Below are 16,131 nucleotides of genomic sequence, written 5' to 3' on the forward strand. Positions count from 1 at the left end.
AAAGCCGCAGAGCGCGAACCCCGAGCTCGGGCGGGCGCCGTGGCCTCTCCGCCCCTCCCCGCGGCGGGGCCCAGAGCGCCGCCCCGGCCCGGCCCCGGCCCCGCGCCCCCGGCCCGGCCCCGTGCCCGCGGAGCGCCCGGAGCCGCCCCGGGCCCGCCTTCCGCCGGAAGTGAGCGGCGCAGAGCCGAGCGGGGCGGGCGGGGCGCGGCGGCCGCGGTCACCGGCCCTCCCGGGCAGCGCCGACATGGCCCGGCCGCCGCAGAAGGAGATCGTCTACAACAAGCTGCTGCCCTACGGCGAGCGCCTGGAGGAGGAGGCCGCCCGCTTCCTGGAGCACATCAAGGGCAACCTGGCCCGCGCCGTGCAGCTGCAGGAGCTCTGGCCCGGCGGGCTCTTCTGGACCAGGAAGCTCTCGACGTGAGTGCCGGGGCGGGACGGGGAGCGGGGCCTCGGGCTGCGAGCGGCGCGTCGGTCCCTTGCCTTGCCTTGCCTTTCTTTGCCGAGCTGTGCCGAGCCGAGCCGTGCCCTGCCCGCCGGGAGCGCCTCCCGCATAACGGAACCGCTGGCACCCGGCCGGGCCCCGCTCCCGGCCGCTGTCCCGTCCCTGCCCTGCGCAAGGCCGGCACTTCCACATCGGAAACCGGGACAAAGGTGGCTCCGGCCGCGAGAGCTCGCCTGCCGCCTCTGAAACTTCCGAATTCCACGACTTAAGCGCTTGTGCGATTAACTCGTGCTTTTGTTTTTAATACGTGTATATTTTTTAATGCCTGCGTGGCCACCTGTTTTACCTCTCCCCTTCTTAAGCAAGTTGTGGTTGATACAATCTCCGTGTAACTTCTGCTATAGGGACACGAAGTCTTTCTCAAGACGGGCCGTTTGTTGGGTCAGGGCTGGCAGGATTAAACTCTGGCTTAATGCTGTGTAAACACCGCTGGTGCCCTTGATATCTTGGCTGAACTCTGGCGCGGGGTAGTTTGTGCTGATGTTGGCCATGCTGTGTGTGCTGGCAGGGTGGTTTTTGTACAGATGAACCCGCGCTGGTTTCATAGATAGCACCGAGTACGACATAGGTTACTTGTCGTGAATTTTACACTTGACCCTGTTGTATTCGGGAAACTCTGGCACTGGGTATGGCATCATATGACAGTGAGTCCTGTAGCTGCAATCAGTAAATTCTGTGGATGTTTATCATGTTTGTTGCTGAATGCTGTGTGTGCCTTCACACACAGCGTTTCCTGTGTGCCAGAAACAACAAAGTCCGTGTGTTTGAACCGTTTTGAAACGCTCACTTGCTTACAACTCCTCTCCTTACATAAGTCCTTTTTTTATAATATCAGTTGAGAAATTAATATACATTTATCAGTCAAAGCCTGTTAGATTCGACTGTATTGGAATGTAAGTGTCTTTCTGTTTCCCAAGAGGCAGTCTTAGATAGAATTACAGTGGTGGTTGCAAAATGACTCACTTGTTTGTGTTATGTGACAGTTTGAACCTGCTTGGAGCCAGTTTAGCACTGCTTCCCTTCCCAGCCATCTGCCAACTCATACTGGTTTCGGTGGTACCTGTTGCCCATACCTGTGGTGGAACTTCCTTTTCCCATGGAGCTGAAATAAACTTAGGAGTCCCTACTGTGAGAAAGATGAGCTTTAGCTAAACAGGCTCAATAGGCGCAGAAATTCATTCTAAGCGTGCCTTAGAATCACCCTGTTACTCACTCTGTAAATGGCAATTGCCGTTACCACTTCAGGCTCCAGGGCAGTGAATTTGGCCTGTTGGGAAGCACTGCTGTGCTGCTTTATGAATCACAGAAAGGTCAGCAGGCTCCAATTTGTGGTTTTCCACCTACACTTTGAAGTTTGAATTCATTGTGAGTGTTTGCAGCTTGTCTGATGCCTGTTAGTACCCAGATTTTCTTTGTGGCATTTTAGATACAGGGAGGCTCTGAGTGTGTTTGGTGTGGGCAGGGAAGGAAACAGTGGGCTTGGTGTAAAAAAAATAAGCTGGTGTAGTTAATGTGAGAGATGTGCTGCTGCTCTGTTTGACTTGACAAAGTACTTCTAGGGATAAAAGGCTGAGAGAATCCAGGTTGTTCAGCCTGCAAAAGAGAAGGCCTGGGGCAATCTAATTATGGCCTTCCAGTACCTGAAGGGAGCAGAAAAAAAAATTGAGAGAGGCTATCTGTATTAACAAAATACAAATAGTGGAGTACTTGGAGTGCCAGGACTAGGGGGGATGGATACAAACAGCCACAGGGCAGGGTTAGATGGGATGCTGGCAAGGAATTCTTCCCTGTGAGAATGCAGAGAAGCTGTGGCTGCCCCTGGGTCCCTTGAACTGTCCAAGGCCAGGCTGGATGGGGCTTGGAGCACCTTGGGACAGTGGAAATTGTCCTTACCCATGGCAGGGCGTGGCACTGGATGGGCTTTAAGGTCCCTTCCCACGCAAACCATTCTATCATTCTGTGAAATACAGTAGCAGGAGTTCAGGTATAGATAAAACACTTCCAGCCCTGTGGTGTTCATGACTATAGAATCCAATTTCTGCTGTCTCTCAATAGTCAGGGGCTCATCTCCAAACTTACTGGCTCCCTTTTTTCCCCTCCTGAAAAAAGCTATAATTAATAAAAAGAAAATGCTCAGAATCCTCATAATGGCATGATAGCTGCTTATATTTGTTGCTAGTGTCTGAATTGCAAAGGCTGGAATTCTTGCAGGATTCTGTGAAATAATTTACATCTTTAATTTACATCTCTACATTTATTGTAGAGATACAACTGTTAATACAGATATGTGTACGTACAAATGAGAGAAGCAAACGGTGGCATGCAGATGATACACCTGCCTAGTTACACCTCCTCAGCTTTTTACAACTCTGTGCCACAGGAGAGAATGAAAGTGAAACTCAGATCTTTTTTTGAATTAAAAAATTGAGTACTCTTTCATGGTGACAGCTGAATTGTGTAGTTTTTATACCCCCCCACAGCTGGAACCATGACTTGCACATATTTATCTTCAGACCAGCTGTTTCAGCTGTCTGATGTCATGAGCTGAGGAGGGAGGGGGGACAGAAAGGAGGCAGAATAGGAGTTTATCAGACAAAATGTCTGTAAGCTGATTTGAATAATTCTTTTATGGGGCATTTTCAGTGGTGACACCTGGTTCTTCTGGGATGTGTGTGTGGACTGTGGTGAACTTTCTCTCCTGTGAGGAGAGTAACTTATGATTTGATGAGGCTTCTGAAGCAAGTAAAACTTGCCCCAAAGACTGGCAGTTAAATCTGTAATAATTGCTCCAAAGATTCCTCCAGCTCTGTCTGGTAAAAGCTTGTAAAATACTAACCAGTTGTGAAAGCTGAAGAGTGAATCTCAGCTTGCCACAGCGAGTCTGGGAAAAGCAGGTTACATTGAAATAATTTGCTTAACTGCTCTTTCTCCATAATTTTTTATGGTCTTCAGGTCAGCAGTATATATTGTCTCAACTTCCCCCTCTTTCATGGCTCATAGATTGTTCTAAAAATGAAAAAAACACTAAATATAGTCAATAAATGAACATACTAATATGACATGGACATTTCACGGTTACTGTACGTGGAATTAACTCTGCAGCCAGGCAAACACACAAATGCCTTTCTGTGCTTGCTGCTCCAGCAGTCACGGGTGTGGGAGGGTGAAGGACTCAATTGCTGTCCCTGACAATGTTATTTTATGTGCTTGTCAGGTGTAGACTTATAAAATGACATTCAAGTGTCTTGCTGTAAGGTGTGGAAAAAAGGCAGCTCAGCTGTTTGGAAGGGGAATGACAGGGCACAAAGTTAAAGTGATCATGGAAATGTCTCCGTGGGACTTTGCCAAGTATTTTAATCACTATTGCCTAAAAGTCTTGTTTGACATCTTTTTCTCATCTTTATCAGGGAAACAGAAGCTTTCTTTGGCTGTGTGAGGGATGTGTGTGCTGTGTACATGTACATGTGATTTAAGCAGTCCTGCTGAGCGTGATTCATTGCTTTTCACATCATTTGTCAAAAACTGAGCTTTAAACCAGTCGTGATCCTGTTCTGTGTGTTAGCAAATGCAGATGGAAAGCCAGGAATTTAGGGGGGTGTGCTGTTCAGCTTCTGGAGGAGAGGTAATTTTTAACTATAGCAGAGCAGCCAACTTTCTAGGGCAGTTTAGGGTGGCCACATGATATGATAGTACACTTCCTAAAAATAGGCCTATTGTACTTTTGGAGGGAGAGATTGGATACCCAGCACTCCGAGACTGGGGAATTGTCTTCATGGTTTTCTTTTTTTTTTTTTTTTTTTTTTTTGTAATCTCTAGGGACCCTGTACTCTGTACAGAAAGGCTGGAGTTGGAAAAAGAATTTTCACTTCTTAGTCATGTCTTTCATGTTGTGTGGGTGTGTTTTATTTGTTGGGTTTGGGTTTTTTTTTTTCCATGTAGCTGAATAATGAAGGGCAATAATTTTGTCCTTTTTGCCGGATGAGAACTCGTAAAGCCTCAAAGGAATCAAAAAGGCAGTGCATTTAAGATTTCAGCTATCATGTCAATGTAGTATTATCTGCTTTCAGAACTCTTATCTTTTATCTTACAATAATTTAGTTCTGCAATTATTTTTTTTCCCCCAGTAACCCAATCATCCTGAAGAGACACCATTTCTATGATGAAAATTATCTGTGTGATTAGCCCCTGGACACCCTTCAGGGTTCATGAAGTTCTGCCTGTATTCTTTTATTTAGTAATGGTGATATTTCATCCCTTCTGAAGGGATAGTCTGAAAATATTGCAGTTCCCCTCTGACAGATTTTTCTTGTTTAATCTTGAGGAAAAGTCTGAACACCCCTTTCTAGAAGGATTTATTTTCTGACACTGCCTTAATGCTCAGCTGGATTAATACAAATAATTGACCCCTTTCAGCTCTGCCTCCCTCCTACATAAAGAAGCTGTAAAATATGGGAGCAATTTGGCATCAAGTCCTGCTGCTTGGGCATAGTGACATCTTTGTGTTCAGCATGTTTCTGTGTACTTTACTCCTTTCTTAATTAAACAGCATTTTGTGTAGCAGAGCTGTTGTTAGCAAATGTCACGAAGGAGAACCAGCCAAACATTTTATTTTCAGTTATATATAGCAATACTGGCAGATAAATTGGATCTCTGTGTTTCTTTGTAGTTAAAACTTATTTTCCCAAGCTTCTGCAGTTTCTTCTGGTTTTTTGTGTTTTTTTTTTTTTTTTTTTTTTTAATCAAACATGTTTCACCCATTTTCTTTCCCTGAGGATTCTTTTTCCTGTCTTTTTTAGGCATGTGAAAAGTGTAGGTGTTAAGCTCTTGGTGGTGTAATTCTGTAGGTAGGTAGTGTCTCTGGCCAATCCAGATTATTTAGGTTCCTGTGGTGGAAAAGTGGGTTATCCTGTATTTTGTTTGGTTTTTTTTTCTGTGTTTAAAATAAGTACAACATGTTGAAATGAACATTAGTGAAAACACTGCCCATCAAATATAAACATCCCTCCTTGAATTTGACAGGAAAAGGGAAGTGGAAAGCAGCTTCCTTATGCCTCTTTAAGAATAGTGTCAGAGCAGTAATAAAAAGGGAAGTTGCCTCCCAGTGAACAGTAATTTACAGTTGTGCCACACCTAAAATGCTCTGATAGCACCTTATATGGGTTTTTCTGGTGCAGAGTATCTTTCAAGACTTGAAAACATTTTTCTTTTTTTCAATCTCAACTTAAAACCAGCAAACACTTTTTCTGGAGTGAGTCTGATGATCTCCCCTTGCTGAAGGCAGTGGGACACACCACTAGCAGAGCTCAGTGTCTAAATCAATTGTTCATCCTTGCTGGAAGCTATTGGATTTGGGCTTGTCTTGATACTTTTTGGGTTATTTTTTTAGCTTCTGGATTGTGTCCTGTCCAAGTTACAGTACTTGTGACTACAGACTCTTAGAGGGCTGTAAACTTTATTTGGTCATTCTTTTTCTTCCAGTAATTGCAGTTGTAAATCTTCCTGTAAACCTGTGTCTTCAGGTTCTTACTTGTTGGACTGGAGAACCAGGTTTTAGTTTTGTTTCACTAAACAGCAAATCAGAGGTATTCTGGCTCAGGTCTTGGATAAATGGGATGTTTTAAAATATTGCTGACTCCCCCTGTGTTTGGTTTGCAGATACATCCGACTGTATGGCAGAAAATTCAGCAAGGAAGATCACGTGCTCTTTATCAAACTATTGTACGAGTTGGTGACAATTCCAAAGCTGGAGATCAGCATGATGCAAGGATTTGCACGCCTGCTAATCAACCTGTTAAAGTGAGTAAAGATTTCTGCTGACTGTGGAAACTTCTGTCTCACAACAGTTGATCTCTCTTGCTCAATGTTGTAGCTTTCATGTAGCAGAGTTCTTACAGGTTATTTCACTTATCTGCCCTACACAGTGCTCTGGTTAAAGGGTTCTCTTGTGCAAACGCCTTCAAAGCTTTAGGAGTGGGCTGAAAGTGGAAGAATGCCAGTTTTCCCCATATCAGGAAAGCCAAACAGCTCAGAGAGCCAGGAATTAAGGCTGAATCTCATCTAGTGAGAAGATGAAAATTGGCTCACGACTCAATAATGTTTATTTCACATAGTCAGGGAAAATCTTGACAGTGTCACTTGTGCTGAAGGCTGCCTGGTCCTGCCTGGCCTTCCTGCAGTTTGTGCCAAACTGGGAGCAGGGATGGGGGCATTCCCATGGGCAGCATGTCCATGTCAGTGCTGGATCCTGAACTGCCTGGTGTTTTGTTTCCTATTAGGAAAAAGGAACTGCTTTCCAGGGATGATTTGGAGTTACCATGGCGACCACTCTATGAAATGTTGGAAAGGATATTATACTCCAAAACAGAACATCTGGGATTAAATTGGTTTCCTAAGTAAGTTCACATTTTCAAACATTTTATAGGCCATTAGTACTTGCTTTAAAGTACTTTGTAATGTGCTTTTATTATCTGGAATTTGATACATGGGAAATATTCTGTTTCTATTTTCATGAGGCACCTTTCAATAATTGCATGCAGGGCTGCACTGAATCATGTATCTCCTTCTGCCTGTGGCTTGTGTTTGTCATGCTGTTTCTTTCTTTATGAATGTGATTAATTTTTAAATACACTGCAACAGAGGTCTCACTCAACTTATTTTAGGGTGATAACCTACAGTTTAATAAATTCAGTATGAAAAATTTAACAGTATTGTTGTGGTTTAACCCCAGCCTGGCAACTAATGCCCTTCCTGGTGGGACTGGGGAGAGAAATGGAAGGGTAAAAGTGAGAAAACTTGTGAGTTGAGCTAAAGATAGGTAATAATATGAAGGAAATTAACTTAGCCCAGCCAAAACCAGCACAGATACCAAGTTAAATGTGTGCTGTTCTCTTCTATAACACAGTAAAGTTGTGGGGAAAGAGATACAAATAGTACTGTCCTTCAGTATTTGTCATGTAATCATTCCCAGGATCTGGAATCCATGTATAAATCAGTCTGCTGTCCAAGAAAAGTGAAATATTTTCTGTAGGATATGCAGGTATTTACTCAGAGTGTTGCTATGATAGGGAGAAATAATTTATTTTCTCCAGTTAAGAATTTTAGACATGTTCTGCTGATTTTAAAAATGAAAACTTGTTTTCTTTGCTTTCTCTGCACTGTCAATCCCTCTCCATCTGTCAGATTTTCAGACTTAAAATTTTCATAATTATTCCAGTCAGAGAAGGTCCTGCTCTATAAATTACAAATTATAAAAGATAGCACATGGATAATGCATTATCTTTGGTTGAATTGAAATGCAGGTGAAAGTGCTTCATTTGCTTTTAAAAAATGATTTTCTGAATTATACTGAAGCACTGCCACTGATTCCTGAGGGGAAGATCCTATTGCTGATAAGGAACATGAACAGGAAATATATGGAGCATTTCAGGCTGAATTTCTCTTGTGGCTGTGTAGCTGAAAAAAATCAGTTTGCTAAATTGAAGTATTTTGGTAATTGTAGGTAAAATGTGAAAGAGCAGAGCCTTCCTTGGTTTATTTTATTTTTTTATTTTTGTACCTGCACACCTTGCTCTGGCGGGATGGTGTTGAGTAACTGCTCACTGTGTAGGAGGGTGGGAACTTTTCCAGGAGGATAAAGGAGTTTAAGCAGGAATGAAGATTTCTGTTGTGATGATCTGACTGAAGCATTCAATTTTATTAACTTTATTCCATGTCAGCCACTCCATGCAGTGCGATTCCTTCTCATGCAGTGCTCATCCTTTTTCAAGGGGTACCTTTTTGGTGGAAGTCAAGGTTTTAAAAGCTGATTTGTAGCTGTTTAATTTATCTCCTGTTTTAATTGAATTTTATTTTTGTTTACATTCAGTTCATATCGACCAGGCTGGTCTTCACCTAAAACATTTGTGCTTAATGTATTACATAGGTGGTAAGAATGATTCTTATTTTTTTTTTCTGTTGAGCTCTGGCCAATGTCCCTTCTGCATGTTCTGTTGGACTGTAACACTGTCACACAGGTGGAAGTCTCTGCATAAATAATTGTATTTGGAAGGCCAATGTTAACCTGACACCACTGGTTATGAGAATGTCGCACTGGATGTCAACCTTGCTAATTGGGGACCCAGGCAGTGTGTGTGGAGTGGCTCTCCAGGGCTCTGTTCTAACTAATTTAACCAGCAAATGTATTTCAGGGGTTTAAATGAGAGCTAAGTTTTCCATTGGAGCAATTGTTGTGTGTGGTTTTGGATAAAAGCACCATTGGTGCAGGAGCACGTTGTGGAGTGAAGGTACCTTCCTCTTAAATCCAATGAAATCATGGAAAGTGCTTTAGCAGTGAGGTGATGGCTTCTGGAAAATCCACCCAGCAACAACCTTGGGGCTGTGAAGAGCTGCTGTGTGAAGAGTTCACTGGGAATTTCTGTAGGGAAACAGTAATCAGGAGTTCTGGTGTATGATAAATGCAGAAAACTGCTGGAAGTGGCAGCAGTGGGATTGCAGTGGGGTTTGCTTTGTTTGGGTTTTTTTTAGAAACAAGGGCTTAGTTGTACTAATCCAGTGAGAGATAGCTCACTCTAGTTAGGAGATCACTAAAATAATTTGTGAAACCGTAGCTGGTTGCTCTTTCCATTGTCTTAATTTAAGTTCTGTGTCCACTTCAGGACTAAACTTTACCTTCACACCTTCTCCTGAAAAACTGAAATTTGTCTTACTGCTGTTTGGTAATGTAACTGTTGCCTCTCTCAGTTTGCATGTTAATCATATTAACTGAAACACGTTTCTCTGTGTAAGTGCAGGAAAAAAAAAAACAATTTGCAAATCAGTATTATCATACCCTTTCCAAAAGAAGAAAATAATCCTGTAGTGCCAAAAAAGAGAACAGTGATAGGTGTTAAAAATGGTGCTGGGTGTTCTTTAATGAACCTCCCCAGCTGCATTGTCCTGCCCTTTGCTCACAGTCCCCTAATGGGAATATTCCAGGATGTCTCCTGTAACTTGAACACTCTTGAATGGAAAATGGAATTTTTCTTGGGTACAAAATTGTCTTGCTGTTGCTTTTTGTTTTCTGCCTTCCTAAATTTGTAACCAAAATAGAGGAGAGAACGTCCCAATCTTTCTCCTTTGCTCTCTCACACTAACAAATGCTGAGATCTGACTTAAAATTCATTAATTTAAACAATTTGTTGATCTCTGGCCTCAGTGTTTGTTAACATTCCTGTCCTTCAGGTTTTCCTTAGTGAGAGCTGACTTGAGTGGAATGATAGTCTGGGGAGAGCTTGTTTGTTTATGTCACCCAAACATTTATCATGTGAATTTTTAATGCTCTTAAGGAATGTGCTGGTTCATGCTTTATTTATCTGCTCTTGGAACAACTGTTATCTTTTTTTCTAACTCCTTCAAGGACAATATTCACTTGAACCCAGGATCTTCCTGAGCTTCCTGCAGAGTTTGGGTTTATTTTTTGTTCAATGACTGGTTGGCTTTTCTTCTCCACATTTGAAATTTTCTTTCTGGGAGAGGTCCTGAGTTGCCTTTGTCACTGTTGCATAAATTATACATAATTTTGCATCTTCTAGGGCACTGTTTGACTGAAGCAGTGCTCTGAGGGCTGGGTGGGCTTTTGCTGATTTGTATTGAGTGTTGAAGGGAATTGGTGATTTATTCATTTTTTAGTTCTCCTGGCTGTATGGGGTCAGTTTATTTCATGTAGGACTGGAGAGACAATAGTACGTGTTGAATACTTGTGTGTCTCAAAATTAATTGTTCTTGGTGAAATTCTAAAGATTATATATTTGCATCATCTTTTTCTGAGCAGAAAAGCATTTTTAACGTTCATTTGAGATGATGAATGAAAGACTGCAATATTTCCGTTTCTAGAGAAAGCATGTCTAAAAAATTTAAGAATTTCTTCTGCCAGAACTTTTTTTTCCATTCAGGGAATGTTTTTGGGTAAAAGTGCAAGTTAGTCTTGAGGTGGTTGTGTAATCAATGGAAGGTTTGAAGAACGTGACAATTTACTACCTTGGTGCTTGCGTTGATTGATCACTCTCTGCTCCCCCTCCCTTTTATTCTTTGAGTTTATTCTCAGATTCAGTCTTTTTAAAGGTTTGATGGCATCCTGTGACAATAGGTGACAATAGGAGTTGAAATGATTTCTCAAAGAAGTGTTCTTGCTGTGGATAAAAGCACTTTTAAAATCAGCTGTTATTTGGGAAGGACTCCAATTAAATAACCCTTGACTTGCAGATAATTCCTTCCTTCTTACAACCACTGGACAAAGCCCAAAACCACATTGAAAAGGACAAATATGGTGTTTGGAGCCTAAAAACAACAAGTTGCCTTTATTTATCTTACCAATATTCATGAATTCCACAAACCCATTTTTCTGTGTTTTCAACTCCCCCAGAAGTCACTTTGCTGGTTGTTCATGGACAAAATGCAGGATGCCACTTCCATGAAGTGATACTAATTCTTCACTTAAATGCAGGAAATGCCAGAGTATTAAAAATAAAACCAGAAGTAGCAGAGAGAGCAGAACAATTTTAATTGTTGTAGTTAGGTCTGTGGAGAAGGCAGGTAGCTAATGCATGTTCAAAGAAGACATCTAATTGCATCTTAAGCTCTGGAGGGAAAGGTCAGCAAATGGTTGGTTGTTTTATGCTGTCTCTGAAATGTAGTAATCTATTATTCCTAACATTTTCTTTTCTCATTTCAGCTCTGTAGAAAGTGTTCTGAAAACACTCGTGAAGAGCTGCAGACCGTAAGTGTTTGTTTCTTGATTTTTCTTTTTTTTTTTCTTTTTTTTTTAATCTTTTATATTAATTTAGGAAGGAGGAAAAAAGACCCCCACTCTACCTGTCATTGCTTGGCTGCTGTTCAAAAATTTAAGATGGAGGGTAGAGACTTTTCTGGAGTTTATTTTTCTTTTTTAACAGCCTTGGTTGCAATAATTCTGTTGTATAAAAAAATCTATCTAATATGCATTTTAAATACTGCATTGCATGCATACTTAGTGTGTTTAAAAGAAATTAAATCACCAGCGTTCCTGTAATGTTTCTATAAATGATCCTTGTGCCTGAAGTGATATTTTTTTATGCTGCATCAAAAATGAGTAATAGTTGTTTGATTTGGACCAGCCTTCACAGTGAAATGGTTTTGCATTGTACAGATTTTTCTCTGATTCAACAAGACGGGAATCTTTTTAATTGGTGTCTTAATGATGCACCACAATATCCTTGATTTTCCTGTATTTTGTGAGGGTTTTTGGAGGTGAGGGCTGCCTGCCTATGGCCCCTGGGCACATGGTTTTACTCTAAAATGAGCATTGATGACAAATTCATGGCTGGTTTTCAAGATGCTTAAAAAGAGCCAAAGTTTAAAGCCAGGTCTGTGTATATTGAGTGGTTTCCTTGTTCTCAGGTATTTCCCCGAAGATGCCACTGCAGAAATGCTGGATGAGTGGAGGCCTTTGATGTGTCCCTTTGATGTGACCATGCAGAAGGCCATCACCTACTTCGAGCTCTTCCTGCCCACCACCCTTCCCCCTGAACTTCACCACAAGGGTTTCAAGTAGGTGTCACTGAGGAGTGCTCTGCTCCAAATGCAAGGAATCATCTTTTACAGGGTGATTGGAAGTCACTGGTGGCTTTCAGCAGCATTTTTGGCAGGAGTTCAAGACAGGAGCGCTGTCGACCTGCTTCTTTGGTAAAAGTAACCTGCAGGATTCTTAGTCCCTCTTCCCTACTGAATAAAGCACACAGCAAATCAAACTGAATTGAATTAAGTGGAGTTTGTAAAGGTGAATTGAAGTCAGAGACTGCTGTGGAGGGTTTGCATCCTTGGCCTCAGGTGAATTCAGAGAAGGGGCTAATGACACTTGTGATCAAAAGGGACAAATTTCACAGTGCAAGGCAGAGGGAGATGAGGTGTCATTTGTTTTATCTGTTGGAATGGTAGAGCTGAGGTAAATAAGGAAAGTCCTGGAGAGACAGTTGTGTGAAAGGGGGATCAAAAAAGACTCAGAGGAGACATAAAGAAGAAAAACAAGGACTAAAAGTCAAATTTGGGAATACTCTGTGAGCTGCAAATTGATAAAAATGTGTCCATGTTGATCTCTGTTCTTGCAGAATGAATTGAGGCACAGGTGAATTCCTGCAACCATCTGGCAAAGTGAGGGGTAAATATTCAGTGAGAGAGCTGCTTTCTCAGTGTTAAAATTATTTTGTTTCTGTTTTCTTTCAGGCTTTGGTTTGATGAATTTATAGGCCTTTGGGTGTCAGTTCAAAATCTTCCCCAGTGGGAAGGGGTAAGTATTTGCTTTTCATCTACACTGGAAGAAATCCTCATTTAAATATTCCTACAATGTGCTTGCAAGGAATTGAAGCCAAACAGTGATTTAATGGATTTTCTCCCTTCTGCTTTAACTAGTACAAGAAAGCAGAGACAATACTTTCATTATTGTTAGCAAGCAATTACTGTCTAAATAAATGAGACTGCAGTTGTGCTTGGTGAGCATTGTTTAATGGCCAGCTCAGGCAGCTTTTCATTCCAGCCTTGGGAATGCTAGCATTTTCCAGACTGCCTGCTAATACTTAGAATTATGCAAAGAGCAGTTGTGATTGCTAGAAATTCCACTTCTGTTCTGTCTTTTAATACATCCTGGGTGGTCCCTAATTTTGAGTGGTGATATTTTGCCTTCACTGCAATGAGCTGCAGTAAAGAACCTGCACTCCCCTTGGCCAAAAATTCCTATGGGCTGTATCTTTCAAGGCAAATAGTCTGCCATGTATCTGTGTGCCCCTGCTGTGTGCCTCATGTGAGGAGATCCAGAGCTGGGAAATAAAAAACTCTGTCTGAAGGCAGCCCCAGCAGCAGCTCAGGTGCTGTTGGTGTCAGCTGAGCTGTGCCTTGGCTTTGCTGCAGTGAAACTTGGCCTATCCCCAGTTTCTTTCCCTGCTCAGTATGAACATAAGCTCATTGGCCATCTGTCTCCTTTTACTAATCTCCTGCCTGGATACACAGAGAGAACTTCCCCTGTCTGAGGAGAAAGCTGATTTCTAAACCACCATGGTCACACATTCCATGGGTCTTCTTGCCTTCCATCACAAATGCAGGGAGGCAGCCCTGGGCTCAGCACTTGGCACCTGTCCAGATTCAAACACTGGTGATGCCAAAGCTGGTTTTGAGATTCTGTGTTCACTTTTGCACTTTTCTTATGGCTTTCACCCCTTTCACCCCCAAAAAACCCCATAATTCTGTCTGTTCTTTCTGACAGAACTGTGGCAGCCTCACTTGAACATCATGATTTAGTTTGTTTCTGTCAAACTGTGTAACAAATAATCATCAGCACCCTTTCACAAGTTATCTCTGATATTTTTTCCCTCTTCCACTGTATTCTGACAGCTTGCTTACTTTTTTTCCCAAAGCTTTCACTTCTTGTTTGCTTTTCTGTCGTGTCCATTTCCTAAAGTCAGGTTCATTCCATCAGGTTGGGATGCAGATAATTAGACACATGGGTTCTGACTCTGCAATCCAGTTTAAGCCTCTGTATGCTGCAAGCTTTTCTTCAGCTTGCTTTGGCAGGAATTAGACTTGCTGTTTGAAGGGGAGCTGTGGAATCAATTCCTGGTGTGCATAGTAAGGATGGTTTTTTTTCAATGTGTATTTCCTCATACCAAATGAAAAAGGCAGATCACTAAAGAAAATGTAACCCTTGTCTTCAGGCTGTGTCTGATGTCCTGGATTGAACTTGGGGGTTTTCCAAAGCTCTCATGTCCTTCAGCCTGAGAGGTGACCTGTTCCTCTGGGCTATCTGCCTCAGAATTAGGCAGGATTATTTAAGGCCCTTCCTTTTGGCTTTGTCATTGCTTCAAAATACTAATAGAAGCATCGAGAGCCTGGTGGGTCTTTCCTGATTTGGAGAAGCTCTGAAAAGCAGAGTTGGTGGGTGATGTGCTTATCATCATCAGGATACAAGAGTGAGACTTCATCTCCTATTTTTTTGTTCAGTCCTGATATCTGTCTTTCCTGAGGACATTTTCCAGTTCCCTTTTTGACTCCTGGAGCTGTCCTCTGGTGATGGAGTGTCTAATTCTTCATGGGCAGTCACAGGCTGCTCTCCCAGCTGACAGCTGATGCCTGTGACCTTTACAAGCCACTGATGGGTTTAAACCAAAGCACACAAATGTGGCAGCCAGCAGCACACACTGAGTAGGATGGATCCTGCAGGAACTAATTGTCCTAAACAGCTAAATATTGGGAAAAGCTAGATGGATGAGTTGGTGGAATTTTCTTCCATGTCTCTGTATAAATGCTGTTTTAGGCCAGTGAAACACATCTTGGTGGTTCTGATGGAGTGAAATCTCCCTTCCCAAGTGCTTTTAGTGCCATGGGTAACTTTTATCTTGTGTATGTGAAGATTTATTCTCAATATATTCTAATGAATATTCCCTTTTTTCTGGTTATTCTCAGCATCTAGTCAATCTTTTTGCTCGCTTGGCCACTGACAACATTGGGTACATAGACTGGGATCCATATGTACCAAAGGTAACAGTGCTCTTTTCATGATATGCCTCACTTATCTTCCTTGGTGGGTTTGGTTTTCTAAAACACCTTTGGATTTGAAAATTAATTTATGCCAATGTGTGTTTTTCTTCCTGTCAGATTTTTACTAGGATTTTAAGGAGTTTAAATCTGCCAGTGGGAAGCAATCAGGTTGTTGTTCCAAGATTCTTAACAAATGCTTATGATGTAGGACATGCAGTCATGTGGATCACAGCCATGATGGTGAGTAACTACTTCATAAAATGAAACAAAAAATAATGCAAATACTTAAATACATATTTAAGATGAATATTTGTTCTGCTGAGCTCACTGCAGAAGTGTGGTTTTGGGCTTTTTTTCCCAAGTTATATTGTCAGGTCCATTGTTGCACTGTCAGTGTGGGATGGGGCTGGAAAGGTTTGTGTCACAGCTGCTGCCTGTGGCATTTGGGAAGGGAACGGGCACCTGTTTTAGTGTGAACCTCAGCAGATGGGATGGAGAGAATTTGCTCTTAGTGCTGAGCTGAGGATGGGATGTGATTTGCTGCCTTGAAGTCTTGCTGTGGGGAGAACACTCCTATGCCTCATGCTGCTGTTACCTGTTCATTTGATCTTGGTCTGTGTGATAAAATTCTGTGATTTATCTGTTTCAGGGTGGACCAAGTAAGCTGGTGCAGAAGCACTTGTCTGGCTTGTTCAATAGCATTGCCTCTTTTTACCATCCCTCAAATAATGGGCGCTGGCTGGTGAGTCAAGGGCTTTGGGTGTTAAGATGAGAACTTTGGCTGGGATTTCAACCTGTCAGCTCTGTGTGCTCCAGATTGTCTGTTGATGTGTGGTGCTTGGAGCCTTGGATTATCAAGATCCACGATTGCACTGTCATTCAAACCATACTCCTATTCTTGTGTCAGTGCAGAGGTCCAGAACAAGACATTTAATTTGGATATAGCCTGAAAAAATAATTGTTTGGCACTTGAAATGAGGCTCAGACACACCATCAGTATTACCTGTGTGATGTTGCTTTTTTCTTGCTGACCTACTGCCTTCAAGTTATGAAAATCTGGGGTAGGCCTTGGGGCGACTTGGTCTAGTGGA

The 16,131-nt window shown here is 42.1% G+C and overlaps 1 protein-coding gene across 1 annotated transcript in view; it reads left to right on the forward strand.

Annotated features, from left to right (window-relative positions):
* The first annotated feature begins 201 nt into the window (after nt 1-201).
* Nucleotides 202-16,131, forward strand: part of PSME4 (proteasome activator subunit 4) — a 43,814-nt gene continuing 27,884 nt past the window's right edge. Inside the window, exons 1-9 of the mRNA XM_059467767.1 lie at nt 202-417; nt 6,158-6,298; nt 6,778-6,894; nt 11,211-11,255; nt 11,915-12,064; nt 12,737-12,800; nt 14,966-15,040; nt 15,158-15,280; nt 15,690-15,782. Of these exons, the coding sequence (XP_059323750.1) occupies nt 245-417; nt 6,158-6,298; nt 6,778-6,894; nt 11,211-11,255; nt 11,915-12,064; nt 12,737-12,800; nt 14,966-15,040; nt 15,158-15,280; nt 15,690-15,782 (981 nt within the window). The 5' untranslated portion in view covers nt 202-244. The remainder of the gene's footprint in view (nt 418-6,157; nt 6,299-6,777; nt 6,895-11,210; nt 11,256-11,914; nt 12,065-12,736; nt 12,801-14,965; nt 15,041-15,157; nt 15,281-15,689; nt 15,783-16,131) is intronic.

This window comes from Ammospiza nelsoni, chromosome 3 (genome assembly GCF_027579445.1).
Source record: "Ammospiza nelsoni isolate bAmmNel1 chromosome 3, bAmmNel1.pri, whole genome shotgun sequence".
In the NCBI taxonomy this organism is placed as follows: domain Eukaryota; kingdom Metazoa; phylum Chordata; class Aves; order Passeriformes; family Passerellidae; genus Ammospiza; species Ammospiza nelsoni.